This window comes from Carcharodon carcharias, chromosome 15, assembly GCF_017639515.1.
Source record: "Carcharodon carcharias isolate sCarCar2 chromosome 15, sCarCar2.pri, whole genome shotgun sequence".
Classification (NCBI taxonomy): domain Eukaryota; kingdom Metazoa; phylum Chordata; class Chondrichthyes; order Lamniformes; family Lamnidae; genus Carcharodon; species Carcharodon carcharias.
Window position 1 is genome coordinate 38,355,593 of NC_054481.1, and position 15,430 is coordinate 38,371,022.

A 15,430-nucleotide genomic window follows, 5' to 3' on the forward strand; every position below is an offset into this window, starting at 1 on the left:
TAAATGCTGGCCCAGCCAGTGATGCCCACATCTCATGAATGAATAAAAAAAGACATGCTCCCATGAGAACACATCTTCTGAGAGAAGAGGAACTTACTGTTAAGAAAGCTATTGGTACGTGCAGAAGCTCTGAGGTGGTTAAGTCACCAGCTGAAGATGGGAGAACCGGCAAGGCTTTGCACTGTGCTGAGAGGCAGCCCAGGCCTACCAAGCGCAAGGCAATGGAGAAAAGGATGGACTGTTTAAAGAATGGTAACAGAAAGATCAAGGCCAGAATACTGGATGTAAATATTGTGAAGGGTGCCACACAAAAGAAAAAGAAGCCATTTTTACACATCATTTGGGACGGCTGGGTAGAGGGAGAGAGGAATTGAAAAGGCCGAGGCAGGGCATGGGGAAATCAGAGACCAAAAGCAAGATTGGATGCCAGAGCAAGGGGGAGAACAGAAGCTAGAAAGGAGCTCAGAGACCAGAGGAAAGATCGGAAGCAAGGATCAGAGGAGATCAGAAGAGACGGGTTGGAGAAATTGGAAAGGTTAAAGTTAAAGTTTGGCACCGGGGAAGTGGGGATGCCCTATTGCAAAGACTTGGCAGGTATACTGGATCCAGAGGTAAATATAAAGGCTCTTACCTCCTGAATCCAGCTGTCCTTGTCTCTCTTTAATCACCATGTTTCCCAAGGCCTGAGAAACTCAGCCAGCAAGGGTTAAATTTAAAATGGTGCAAGGCATGCAGCCTCATTATAATATTTAAAGTGCCAGCCCATCTCTTAGGACAGGTGGGTTGCTCACCTCCTGTGCTGCCTCTGTTAAAACCAGAAGAGGGCAGGCTATGGGCAGGAATCAGATTTTTACCATCCCATCAGACACAAATCTACCAATTTTTGGGGATTAAAATACCTCCCTTGGTTTCTATTTCAACTTCTAACTCTAGAAATAATTCTTCAGCACCACAACTCTGTATAACAATGCTTTTCTTGTTCACAGCAACAACTTATATTTACATAGAACCTTTAACACAATGACCCAAGGTGCTTCACAGGAGCATTAGAAAACAAAGTATGACACCAAGTCACGAAGGAGACATTAGGTCAGATGACCAAAAACTTGGTCAAAGAGGTAGGTTTTATAAATCTTAAAGGAGGAAAGGGAGGTAGAGGGGCAGAGAGGCATAGGGAGGGTATTCTAGATCTTGGCACTTGGGCAATTGAAGGCATAGACACCAATGGTGCAGCTATAATGATTTGGAATGCACAAGAGGGTAGAATTATGATCTAAATCTCTTGCATTTGATCATGCATCATGCATTTTCATTCCAGACTTCAATATTGGAATCAATCTATATCCTGTAATAATTTTAAACAATACTATATTGCCCCATATCTGTTGCATGCTAATTAAAAAAAGCTCAACTTATTCAAATCTTTGTTGAGATTTGCATTTCCTTTTTGCCGGCCTAGTAATGCTATGTTATATTCTCACCAATGTCTCAACTTCCTCCTTATAGTGTGGAGTCCAATACTGCACACAGTTCTCCAACTCAGGAATTCTTAACCTTTTTGCTGCTAAGGTTCTCACCTTCCCATGTTGTGAAAGCTTCACAACCCTCTGGAATACAAAAGAAGTATCTTTTTTGTATAAAAACTAGTTATACAATTAAACATATTATTATTATTTTAGTTCTACTTACAACTTGACTGCTATCCTCCAGTCTCTCCCCTTCTTGGGTTGGGATTCTCTCTTTTCTCCACATCCCGATTGTCCAGAGAGAATTTACATAATTATCTTACCAATTTTCAAGTTCTTTGTACCTTAAGCAAACATTTTTTTTAATTCACATATTGTGTAAATACAACACTGGACACCATTCTAACTTCCAATGGTACAGCAGACAGTGACTCAATTACAACTTTCCCATTTGTAAAATTCACTCATGGAATTACAAATACAAGGCATACATATGCACCAGTATTATATCTGTATAGAGCAGCATTAATTTTATATAATTCAGTTGCACAGCATGTGTAACAAGCCCCGTTGTGACTTATGTTTTTCCCTCACAAGTGGTGCATGCATGCACTCATTCTAAAGAAGTACAAACACTTTTCCAAATTGGGGGTTTTCTTGCCACGGCAAGAACCATCCAGCACAGGCTGAGCATTTGTCAGTTGCAACTTTACAAGGACCAGAAAAAATTTACAAACAAGGACAAGACTTGTTAACTGTCCCATCCATCTCCCTCCCTCCAGTGGCATCAGTCAAGAGATGTTCTCCAATGAGATTGAATCAGAGCTGGTACCTCTTGGTGTGGATAAAGAGAAAGAGAGGAATTGAGAGAGACAGAGAGAGAGAGAGAGAAAAAAAAGGTCAAGCTGGTGTTTGTGTGAAGCAGAGGAGTCGGCTGCCTTTTGGATGCAGCATGTGGAGGGAGACACTGGAGGGAGGGAGATGGGTGGGACAGTTAACAAGTCTTGTCCTTGTTTGTAAATTTTTTCTGGTCTTTGTAAAGTGTTTGTTCATGGGATGTGAGCATCAAGAAGGTGGTGATGAGCTGCCTTCTTGAACTGCCACAATCCATGTGGTGTTAGGGAGGGAATTCCGAGATTTTGACCCAGTGACAGTGAAGGAACAACGATATACTTCCAAGTCAGGATGGTGAGTGACTTGGAGAACTTCCAGATGCTGGTGTTCCCATGTATCTGTTGCCTTTGTCCTTCTAGATGGTAGCACTTGTGGGTTTGGAAGGTGCTGCCTTAGGAGCCTTGGTGAGTTCCTGCAGTGCACCTTGAAGGTGGTACACACTGTTGCTACTGTGCGTCGGTGGTGCAGGGAGTGAATGTTTGGGGATGGGGTGCCAATCAAGTGGGATGCTTTGTCCTGGATGGTGTCAAGCTTCTTGAGAGTTGTTGCAGCTACACTCATCCAGGTAAGTGGGGAATATTCCATCACACTCCTGACTTGTGCCTTGCAGATGGTGGACAGGCTTTGGGGAGTCAGGATGTGAGTTACTCATCGTAGGATTCCTAGCCTTTGACCTGCTCTTGTAGCCACAGTATTAAATGGCTGGTCCAGTTCAGTTTCTGGTCAATATTAACTCACAGGATGTTGATAGTGGGGGATTCAGCAATGATAATGCCATTGAATGTCAAGGGGTGATGGTTAGATTCTCTTTTGTTGAAGATGGTCATTACCTGGCACTTGTGTGGCAGGAATATTACTTGCCACTTGTCACCCAAGCCTGGATATTGCTCAGATCTTGCTGCATTTGGACATGGACTGCTTCTGTTATGATATGGCAGGCGGTATTTGCGCGGCTGACCAAATCCCAAAGGGAAACTTTGTCAGACTAATGGGCAATTTGTATTTATTATGAGCAGGTGTGTGTACTGAAGTCAGAAGTAAAGATTCCACTACCACTTTTGGAGATTTTAAATATTAAGTTAAGATATTTATTAACAAAAGAAAGGAAAATTTAAACACATAAGATTACATTTGCACAGTTAAATTTTGTCTTATAACATTGCCCAAATTATTTCTACTTAGTTAGACTCACAAATAAACACCCTTATCCAGGCAACTGTCTGTATAGATTCTTAATCTATAAAACATACAGTAATACTACTCCAAGGCACCCACTGTTGCTGTAAGGGAAGTACCTCACAAACTTTTCTCTCCCTCTCACTCAGTAATGGAAATCCAAGGTTTGTAACAAAACCTTGCTTTCTGGGACAACCAGGCACTTCTCTGGGGTGGCTAGAGGCTTCTTCCTTCACAGGTCTATCTTCAAGATCACATGGGCACACACACACCTCACACAGCTTTCAATCTTTCCTTAAATACATTTCTTCCCCTTCACTTTTACCTATTGTTTTTAACAGTCTTTTGAAAGTTACCTTTCCCAGAATCTAAAATCTTTCATGTTGTCTTTGTGGCTACTACTTTTGGGAAAAATAAACTTAATAATTTTGCTTCTTTTATTTATGATTGCCAGTTATAAAACTTCCTTTGATTTCTCTTTAAAATTCACCAGCTAAATATTCAACTTCTCAATCGTCTCCTAATGCAAATTCCTATTCATGTTGTATTTACTGATATCTCATCTTAGATTGTCCATTTCCACTTCAAAAATGCTTGCTTAATACCCAACCTTTTGATGATTTAAACCTTGCAGTGTGACTGTCTTTAGTTTAATTAGTCACACACACAAACATTCACACAGCCCCCACAAGCCTGCTTCACAGTATCCCGCAGTAAGATTGAAAAAAATATATTCTCTTTACACTTCAGAATCTGAGGAGTTGTGAATGGTGCTGAACATTGTGCAATCATCAGTGAACATCCCCACTTCTGACTTTATGATGGAAGGAAGGTCATTGATGAAGCAGTTGAAGATGATTGTGCTTAGACAGGACCTTGATGAACTCCTGCAGTGCTGTCCTGGAACTGAGATGATTGACCTCCGACAACCACAATCATCTTCCTTTTGTAATGACATGGCAGGTGATGTATGCCAGGCAGATCAAATCCACAAGGGAAACTTGGCCACGCTATAACGGTTTTGCAATTTGTATTTATTACAAGAAGATTTGGACAACAAATTCAAAAGTAACGAGTCTATCAACACCTTTAGACACTTTAAAAACTAAATTAAAACATGTATTCACAAAAGCAAAGAATTCAAGCACATAAATGAGATTACAGTTACTTAATACTATAACAAATCCCCAAATTCCCAATTAACCTGACATCCTCTTTAAGGCAACAGTCCAAAATAGATTTTAGATTTAAATAGCAAGCCAGCACATTTACCACAACACCCACTCAGCAGTGGGATTCAAAAAGCTTTTCTCCAACTTTAGTTACTGGACACAGGAGACTTTTACAAACATGGCTGGAGGCTTCCCAAAGCTATTTTACACACTCTTTTTAGTTCTTATATGGCCCCAAAACATCTGCTTCCTTCCTTCTTTATATATGTTTTCTCTCTTTAATCTGCAAATTCCATTGTTCTATATATCCTTGGAAATATAATTTTCCAATAATATAAAAAAACTTTCATCTTGCCAATATGGTCAGTACTTATTGGGAAAAATAAACACAATAACCTTGTCCTAGTTATCTTGTTAGTTGTAAACATTGTACTATTCCTTTGAAACTCAAACTCCTTCACTTATCTAAAAAAAATGCAAATTTCCTTCACACCATAAAGGGGAAGGCCTCATCCATGCTTACTCATTAGCATTTCAAATGCCTTTTACCCCTAACTTCTTTTCCAGCTTGCAGACTGACTCTAATCTAATTAAACCTGTCATGAACATATAATAATTCTCATAATATAATTGTGATTTATTGTAAAGGTAGGTTAATAATGGGGTTTGGATAGTGTCTCTATAGTGCAGAATTTTCCATTTGGCATGTGGGCATGTGCCCAACACACGTGCGTCCCAATGTCATTGCGAAGTTGCGCAATATTTCGTTTGGCAGGCATGCGCCAGAGTCGGCTGTGTGCCCGCCGATAATTGAAAGGCCTATTAAGGCCACTAAACCAGGGAATTAACTTGAATTTTACGCTGCCTGTCCAACCTTACGGTTGGCGGGCAGGCGAAAAGGCCAAGTGACCTTTACGTTTTTTATGAAACCTCATCCACGAGTGGGGTGAGGTTCCCTAAAGCTTTTACAAATTAAATAAATACTGTTTTTGAAAAATAAAAACATGCCCCATCTCATGTGACACAGTCACGAGGGGACATGTTTCATTACATTTTTATTGTATTTATTTATTTTTTAAAGCATTTCAATCTCTGCAAAAAAGAGTGCTGGACACAATTCTCCCCCCTCCCCCCACTCGTATAGGTAAAGCACTACCACTTGCAACCCACCCAGGGGGGAGGGGCCTTAACTGGCCTGCCCGTGTGAAATTGCGGTGCAGAGCCAATCGCAGGTGGTCGTCAGCCCCACGACCACCCCCACCCACTCCTGCCAAGCCTGCCCGACGAAGGGAAAATCCTGGCCTGCGTGTGTGTGTGTGTCTGTGGGGCTGTAATTGAATTGGAGACAGCAGGTCTGGATGCTTTGATGCATCAAGAAACAAACTAGGTTTGAAACGCTAAATACATAAACATGGTTGAAGTTTTAGAATGTAAGGAAAATTTGCATTTTCAGATAAATTAGGTTAGTGTAAGTTTCAAAGAGATGGTAAGATGTTACGCCTAGGCAGAAGAAGCTAAACCAAGCAGTGTTTATTTTTCCCAAAGGTTACTGATAATATAAATCTTTCATAGTACTTATTTTATGAGAAAAGTAATGTTTCAAAAACATATGGAAACAATGGAATTTACATTATAAAGGAATAAACTTGTACAAAAGAGATGAAGTCAAGTGTCAGAAGGCATTCTAAGATCTAAACAAGTGTGAAAAGCCTCCAGCCTCTGTGCCTCAAGTTGCTGTCTACAGGAACCAAAGCTGAGAAAACTCACTTTGAATGCTGAAACAGAAACAAAAAATGCTGTAAAAACTCAAGTTATACAGACTCGAAACGTTAACTCTGTATTTCTTTCCGCAGATGCTGTTAGGCCTGCTGAGTTTTTCTAGCCTTTTCTGTTTTTGTGTCAGATTTCCAGCATCCGCCGTATTTTGCTTTTATCACTTTGAATTCTCCTGTCTCAGGTATTGTGCTGTTTTGCCTGAGTTGGTTTAAATCTATTTGTTTTTCTGTTGCCTTAACGGGGGTATAACTGGGAGCCAGATTAATTAGGGGTTTTAGGAGTTTAGTAGTAATTTGCAGACCTATGTATATGCTTGAAATCTTTTCTTTTGTTAATAAATGTTGAATTTAGTTTTCTAAAAAACCTCTGAAATTGTGGCAGTCTTATTATTCTGAATTCAGGGCTGCATCTCAAAATAAAATACAAATTGCAAAACAGTCGTGACCATGTGATCAAGTTTTCCTCATGGGTGTGATCCACCTGGCACACATCATATGCCACATCACAACAAATCACACATGCAGGACCATCTATACTCACACCCATAAACCTACCTTACAATAAACCACAATAACATTATGAAAATTATTATAGTTTTGTGACCCTTTGTGCTAGGTATGACTCTATTATCACATCAATATCTTGTAATTTTTTGGTGGACCCCTTAACACCTTCTTAAGATGATCTCCTGGTTGAGAACACCTGTTCCAACTGAGGTTTTTCTCGCTTTTCCTGTTTTATGGAGATGCTACCCTCAATGTCCTGTACTGTACTTCCAAATCCCTATATTCTTTCACAGCATTGATCTTACTTCAATTTAGACTATAATTAGTGCTCTTTATAATTTTCTGATCAAAACGTATTATGCCACACTTACTTATGTTGAACTGCATCTGCCACATTTTTAGTCAATTCCATCTTTACAATACACCTTTGCAGTTTATTTTAGTGTTCTGAAAAATTAACTATACTCATAGCTTATCGTCTGCAAGCTTCGACACAGCACCCCCGAGGCCTCTCCACTTCAGTGATATATACAGTGAACACTGTGGGAGATTATTATCCACTTTCAACCACTCCGGGAAAACTGCCTTTAACACTGTCTTTTTGTTTTCCCTCTAACCAATTTTAACAATTAGTGCATGAAAAATAATGATTTATGTACTATCAGTAAGTGAAGTTCTTCAAGCACTCAAAATTGTCATTTCTATTCTGTACAATCTTGCATGTAGACAAACAGCTCAAAGTGCATCACAGAGGAATAATGCGAAAAAATGACACTTGATATTACAGAACTTGAGTATTTCTGAAAAAGAGATGCTGTCTAAGCTTTTCATCTTGCACTCATCAAGCCAGATGCAAGGATGCTGAATTTTAAAGGGAGCAACAATTTATACTGAGAGAGAAAAGGTGTGGATTGGTTGAAACATTGCCATGGAGAATGCATCAGGGAACTATTGTTCCCCCATGCTTTCGTTTGATTCAAAAAAGGCTCAATGCCTGTACATGTTCTTGTTCCTCTAGGCAAAGTACGTTTTTAAGTAATAATCAGTAAAATGGATGCTGAGGCAATATGAAGATGGGTGAGAAAAAGCTTTGGTAAAGAATTAGATATTTAAGGGGGAATTGAAAAGAGGAAATGGGATGCAGAGGTAGAGGGGTTTAGGCAGTGAATACCAGTAAGGGGCTACAACAGGCACTAATGGTGAAGTGAATGGAGGGGAATTCACATTGGGCCAGTCAGGATACTGAAACGTTAGACAGTAGCATGGCTGGGCTGGAAGAAGTTACAGGCATAGGGAGGAAGGAGGCCATGCAGGGGTTTAAACAGCAGGGTCAAAATTTTATACCTGGATCAGGAACAAAACAATGGGAGTTTGGCTGCTTTACCATTTGGAACCAGCTAGACTAGTGGCAAAAAACCATCAGTTAAGCTGTTAGGCACAGGTTTGTTGCTGTTGCCCGCACATGTCTTAACCACAGCCACTGCTTTGTAGGCCAACAAAGACAGAGGTAATGCGGAAAAGGGCTTGGTACAAGATAGCAGACATGTTGATAAATACAAGTTAGGAAATCAGCATTTGAAACACAATTAAGAGTATGCAGTCAATTATACCGTTTATAATTTCCATTCTTTTGACATTAGACTGGGCTGGGGGCTGGAGATACAATACTGTGCCCTAAAAATGACACCTGTATCAATACAGACATTTCTGAATTGAAATTCCACATTGATGTGGGGCACTGCTCCATGGGGTATTAGTTCCAGTCTGACAACCTGACAAGAGAAATAGAAAACAGATGCCCCAGATAGTGGTGGTGATTTGGGGGTTAGGGTTTGGCGGGGGGTGGGGGGGGGGGGGTGGGGTGGTTGGCAGGAAGTGGCCACAGATAACATAGATACAGAGAAAATCTCTTAACATTGTACAAAAACGACATTTTAATTTCATAAAAATGTATTTGTTGTTCATGTAGAACTAGTTAGGTTGAGTTTAGGTCAAACGATGAACAATGGAGACAGTAAGTGGCTGTATTCTGTTAAGGACACAGCCATTATGTTGGTGGTGATATATTCAGTCCTAGTTAAGCAGCGGCTGCGGTTAAGACATGTGCGGGCAACAGCAACAAACCTGCGCCTAACAGCTCAACTGATGGTTTTTTTGCCACTAGTCTAGCTATTTCTGAGATTAAATTGTACTTGCATTAGTAAAGCAGCCAAACTCCCATTTTTTTGCCAAAGCTACACTGACTGAGCCATCTGCTGGGGGGTTCGGAGAATATATTGGAGCAAAGCTCTCCTCAATTTTCAATACCCGCTGGGGAGAGGCATCTTGTCTCTGGCATCTCCCTGGAGTAGTGCAGCTGGGTATAATAAACCAACGGCCTGGAAAATTAATGTGTCCTCCCTCATCTTGACATCACTCCTTAGCTCTGAAGAGTCAAAAGGGCTCAAAGCGTTGACTGTTTATCTCTCCACAGATGCTGCTGAGTTCTTCCAGCATTTCCTGTTTTTATTTCAGATTTCCAGCAGCCACAATATTTTGCTTTTACTATTGTCATTCTTTAGTGTTTCAGGCCACTGTGTCTTTCAATGCCAAAGCAGTGCAAGCTTGAAATAAGCAATGAATCAAACAAAGCTATACATGTGTATAACAATGAAATCGATAGTGAATAGTGAGCTCAAGATTGTAATCTAAATTCTTACTTCAGACCTCTTATTTAAAATATACTAAGGGCACCATGTCAAGATTACAGTTTAGAAACGTACTCTCAAAAAGTTAATGAGAACTTTAAACCCAACAACAGATCCCAGAACTTTATGCTGACAAAAGAAACCCTTTTTATTAAATCAGTGAGGAAGTATAAGTCTTAGAACTGTGGTGTGTTCCGAATGCACATCATGTCCACTACAAGTTGCAAATGAAATTCAATGTTCAAAGTTGTGACCATTAGCCAAGTACGCAAGCCCCTGCACATGTAGCATTTCAGACACAGAATAAGTTAACAGACATAAAGTGGCTTTAAAGCACTGCAATGATGTTGCATGAAATGTTAAGTTAAATGTTCAGAAGGGAAGTATTTTTGGTAGGTAAGTTAGCATTAGTCCAATGGTCTTCCTAATTCTTGACTATATTTTGAGCAGTAAGCCATATTTGCATTTGTTAAAACCGCCAAGCTTGAAATCTCATTTAATGCAATAGCTTTCTTGACAGAATTTCTGATAACTTAAAATGCTATGTACACGCTGAATTTTGTGAAAGTAAAGAATGGAAAGTCGTGGGCAAGCTATCCAATCAAGGACTCTAACACACTTATTTAATGTAACTAATTTAACTCAAATGAAATAAAAACATGCACAAAAATGTATTTGACAGACAACATGAAGCAGTGACGCAGTGAATTCTGCAATGTTAATATTTGTATCAATTGAAATTCTTCTGACACTGCTCAAGTAGCCTAATACCACATACCGGTAAAGCTTTTCACAAACAATACGTGAACTAATTGGAAGCTTTCTTCTTTATCTTTATTTATCTTAATCAAGATAAAGAAGAAGTGTGCTTATGACAGGTGTGAGGTAGAAAATATAATTGAGAACTATGAGGAATACAGAAAGTTCAGAGGGGGAGATAGGGGGAAAAGCATATTAGAGAAGCGGAGAGGAATTATGAGAAAAGACTGGCAGCCAACATAAAGGAGAATCCCAAAGTCTTCTATGGGCATATAAATAGTAAAAGCGTGGTAAAAAGAGGAGTAGGGCCAATTAGGGACCTGAAAGGGAATTTACACATGGACAAAAGGGGCCATGACTGAGGTATTAAATGAATACATTGCATCCGTCTTTACCAAGGAGGTAGATGCTACTCAGGCCATGGTGACAAACAAAACTCTGTCACTAGAAGGGCTCAAAATTGATAAGGAGGAAATATTGAATATACTGTCGGCACTTACTGACAAGGCACCAGGACCGAATGAGATGCAACCAAGGATATTGAAGGAATGAGAGTAGAAATTTCAGGGGCACTGGCCATAATCTTTCAGTCTTCCCTAGACTTAGGGGAGGTGGCAGAGGACTGGAGAATTGCAAACATTATACCTTCGCTCAAAAAAGGTTGTGAGGATAAGTCCAGCAATTACAGACCGGTCAGTTTAACTTCAGTGGTGGGCAAGATTCTAAAAACAATTATTCGGGATAGAATTAGAAGTCACATGGGAAAATATGGGTTGATAAGGATGAGCCAGCATGGATTTCTAAAGGGGAAATCGTGTTTACCTAACTTGCTGGAGTTTTTGAAGAAGTAGCAGAAAAAGTCGATGAAGGAAATGCTGTTGATATAGTGTATCCATTAAAAGACATTTGACACAGTGCCACACAACAGACTTGTGAGAAGTTATTGCTCATGGAATGAAAGGGACAGTAGCAACATGGATACAAAATTGGCTGAAAAATAGGAAGCAGAATGTAATTGTCAATGGATATTTTTCGGGCTGGAGGAAGGTTTGCAGTGGAGTTCCCTAGAGGTCAGTATTGGGACCTTTGTTTTTCCTGATATATATTAATGATCTAGATCTTGGCATGCATATGGACAATTTCAAATTTTGCAGATGATACAAAGCTTGGGAGTGTTGCGAGGACAGTGTGAAACTTCAAGAGGACATAGAGAAGTTGGCGGAGTGGGCAGAGGGGTGGCAGATGAAGTTCAATGTGGAGAAGTGTGAGGTGATGCATTTTGGTAGGAAGAACATGGACAGACAATATAAGATAAGGGGTGAAATTTTGATGGGTGTGCAGGAGCAGAAAGACTTAAGTGTATATGCGCATAGATCATTGAAAGTGGCAGGACAGGTAGAGAGAGCAGTTAATAAAGCATATAGTATCCTGTGTTTTAGTAATAGAGGCATAGAGTACAAGAGCAGGGAGGTTATGCTGAATTTTTTTTAAGACACTCGTTAGACCTCAGCTGGCATATTTTGTACAGTTCTGGGAGCCACATTATAAGAACGATGTGAACACATTGGAGAGAATGCAGAAGATGTTTACAAAATTGGTTCCAAGGATGAGAAACTTCAGCTATGAGGATAGATTGGGGAGGTTGGGACAGTTCTCCTTGGAGAGAAGGCGGCCAAGAGATTTGATAGAGATGTTCAAAATCATGAGGGGGCTGGGCAGAGTAGATAGGGAGCTGTTCCTGCTCATAAAAGGATCAAGAACAAGAGGGCACAAATTTAAAGTGATATGTAAAAGAAGCAAATGTGTTGTGAGATAAAACTTTTTGACACGAGTAGTTCAGGTCTGGAATGCACTGCCTGGAAGTGTGGTGGAGGCAGGTTCAATCAAGGCATTCAAGAGAGCATTAAATGATTATTTGAATGGAAACAATGTGCAGGGTTATGGGGAAAAGGCAGGGCAATGGCACTAAGTCATAATGCTCATTTGGAGAGCCAGTGCAGACACAATGGGCCGAACAGCCTCCTTCTTTGCCATTAAAATCCTGTGAACTGAATTTGTAGAATGCAGCATGCACAGTCCATTCTTTTGCTTCTGTTGACATCAACAATTCTCTCACCTGCTAAAGATACAGACACATTTGGGTGCAACAATCATTCTCCAATACACTACCTAAGCAACCGTTAATCGTGAGAGAGCCTCAGTGTCAGCTGGCTAATTGACAAGAAGGTCACAGCTGAGTGTCAACCTGCTCTTTATACGATGTTCACACATGCACTCTCACCAGAGGTCACTGGATGGTAGCAGCAGGGACACTGGCTTAAGAACCCTTCCCCTAGCCCAGTGGTTCTCAAAGTGTGGTCCAGGAGACCACTGGTGGTCTGCTAGAAGCTACATGCTTTGCTGGAACGAGGGCACACGGTTTAAAAATAAGGGGTCTCCCATTTGAGACAGATAAGAATTTTTTTCTCTCAGAGGGTCGTGAATCTTTGGAATTCAAAGATTCAAGGGTCATTGAATATTTTTAAGGCAGAGGTAGATAGATCCTTGACTAACAAGGGAGTCAAGGGTGCTATGAAGGGTGGGCAGAATGTGGAGTTGATGCCACAAGTAGATCAGTCATGATTTTATTAAAATGGCAGAGCAGGCTCACGGGGCTGAATGGCCAACTCCTAATTCGTATGTTTGCATGCAACGGTCCTTGAGGTGGTCCGCGAGCTGGTCAAAAATGCAATTCACTGATGTGCAACACCAAAGCCTTGTCCCTCCACTCATGCAATGTCATACAATCAGACCAACTCCCGCATGGGTGGCACAAGTCATCATAGGCATGAGCAACACCAATGTAGTTTTAAAAGCAAGATTTATGGTACTGTTCATTTTGTTTGATTAATACTTCTCTTACATTGCTACTAGCTTCTCAGGAGAAGATTGTGATGATTTTATAACATTAGAATGTTTCAGATAAACACATTCTCTTGTGGCATTAATGTTTACAATATGAAAATGTCTATACTTTTGATTCTGGAACGAATTAATAATTTGCCAATGATATTTAATAAAAACAATGCACATACATTTATTAAGTAGTGAAAAAGCAGTAATAACTTTTTCCAGAAATATAGACGCAATAGCCAGTCAAGACCAGTAAATGCTCCAAAGGCTCTTATGCTCTGCCAGTGGGCCATGGATGAAGGAATTTGAGAACCACAGCCCTAGCCTCACCCAGAGATACTGTGTTAAACTAGAACAGCACTGCTCTATCCCAGTTGAGCTCAGCTGCCTCAGTCGTTGAGGGTTTTTGAACCTGTGACCTTCACGGTCGGCTTACATCAGATCCACTTGATTATGGAGGCTGGCAAAACCAGTTAAATTTCATGGGAAAGTGTTGCAAAGCAAAAATTAAGCAAAGCTCCAGGGCACCTGCCTAACCTTTACATCCGAGATTATTGTCAGCCTTTGTTGGCATGTCCCATGGGTCCCAGCAGTTCTGGGAATCATGTTTCACTCAGCACTGTATGATCTCTGCCTGCACTTATTCTGCTAAACTCCCAATCCCTTCCTATCACGAAGATCAAGTTAACCTTGACTCTGACTCCAAATCCCAAGTTTTGCTTCAGGCTTGTTTAGTTTGGCAGGAATATGCCAACGAGTTAGACCCTGGTAAAGCTATGAAGTCTCAGGCTAGTCTCTAACTTTAAATTGTAGCAGTTTGTCCTGACTATATGGGGAAGAAACACTTTAGTAGCAAGACCGAGGTCTCGCTATCCATCCCCCACAAGATATTAACAGAATTACCTGGAAAAACTCAGCAGGTCTGGCAGCATCGGCGGAGAAGAAAAGAGTTGATGTTTCGAGTCCTCATGTATATTTCAAATATATTTCAACTCTTTCTTGGACTCGAACGCAAGTTCTGTCGAAGGGTCATGAGGACTCGAAACGTCAACTCTTTTCTTCTCCGCCGATGCTGCCAGACCTGCTAAGTTTTTCCAGGTAATTCTGTTTTTGTTTTGGATTTCCAGCATCCGCAGTTTTTTTGTTTTTACCCCACAAGATATTATTCACCCACCGTGAGCTGGTGACAAATCCTCGACTCTCCTCCCAGGTCCTTCATGACTGCGGAGATTCTCCCCCCCTCAATTTCCAGCTGATATCTTCCATTCCTTGCGCCCAGAATTTTACTCTCGGACTTATCCGCTTCTGGTTGTAAATTTTACCGTGAATGCGGAAACGTTTTGACCCAGTTACTTATCAATTGTTTGATGTTCAGCGGCAGGATTCTTGTTACCAGAAAGCCTTTGAGCGACGCTCATACGTCCTGAACGGCGGCGTCAGCCCAATAAACCGTGCAGCAATTCTTAAAACACCAATGCAAAACATGATTCCTTTAAAAATAAGAGTAGCAGCTTCATTCGATTCGAAGCGACATTAAAACTCGTAAAGTAATTACCGAGTAAAAGCAACAGTCGCGACAGAGCAAAAGAAACCCAGGAAACAGTTAATGAACCATCACTGTTTATAATGAAGGCGGAGCAACTACTTATGGAGTAACTAAGTTACAGGATACACAGAGTGCTTAGCAAGATGAAATAGAGCAAAAAGGTGGTATTTTCAGTAGCTAGAAACTAGGGAGGCAAAGTGGTTTGAGACAAAACTCCAAAGAACAGAACGCAGCGGGCGAAACATAGGAAATGTTTCTCTTTGTTGGGAACCAAAACTCGGGATCATCAACCTAAACTAGTCGCTAATAAGTGATAGGGAACACAGCAACTTTTTACCCAGAGAGTGGTTAGGATGTGGAACTTGCTACTGCATGGAGGAATTGAGGTGAATAGCATAGATGCATTTAAGAAACTAAGTAAATGAAAAAAAGTTATGTTAGGAGCAGGGTCCGAGGCCCTTGTGGTACAAATAGCATAGACCAGTTTGACTGAAAGGTCAGTTTACGTGCTGTAAATGCTATGTAATGCTGGTGAAAGGATCTCCATTAGTCCCAT

General features: G+C 40.6%; 1 protein-coding gene across 5 annotated transcripts in view; it reads right to left on the reverse strand.

The window, feature by feature from the left end:
- Positions 1 to 14,903, reverse strand: part of si:dkey-26i13.8 (kinesin-like protein KIF19) — a 183,537-nt gene extending 168,634 nt beyond the window's left edge. For 3 of the 5 annotated variants that reach the window (XM_041205921.1, XM_041205923.1, XM_041205919.1), the window contains exons 1-3: positions 14,884 to 14,903; positions 1,690 to 1,810; positions 1,482 to 1,607 (exon numbers count right to left, since the gene is read on the reverse strand). In XM_041205921.1, the coding sequence (XP_041061855.1) occupies positions 1,482 to 1,607; positions 1,690 to 1,752 (189 nt within the window). In that variant the 5' untranslated portion in view covers positions 1,753 to 1,810; positions 14,884 to 14,903. Of the gene's footprint in view, positions 1 to 1,481; positions 1,608 to 1,689; positions 1,811 to 14,502; positions 14,785 to 14,883 lie in introns of those variants that run through there. The other 2 variants (XM_041205920.1, XM_041205924.1) reach the window with 2 other exon arrangements.
- Between the last annotated feature and the right edge of the window lie 527 nt (positions 14,904 to 15,430).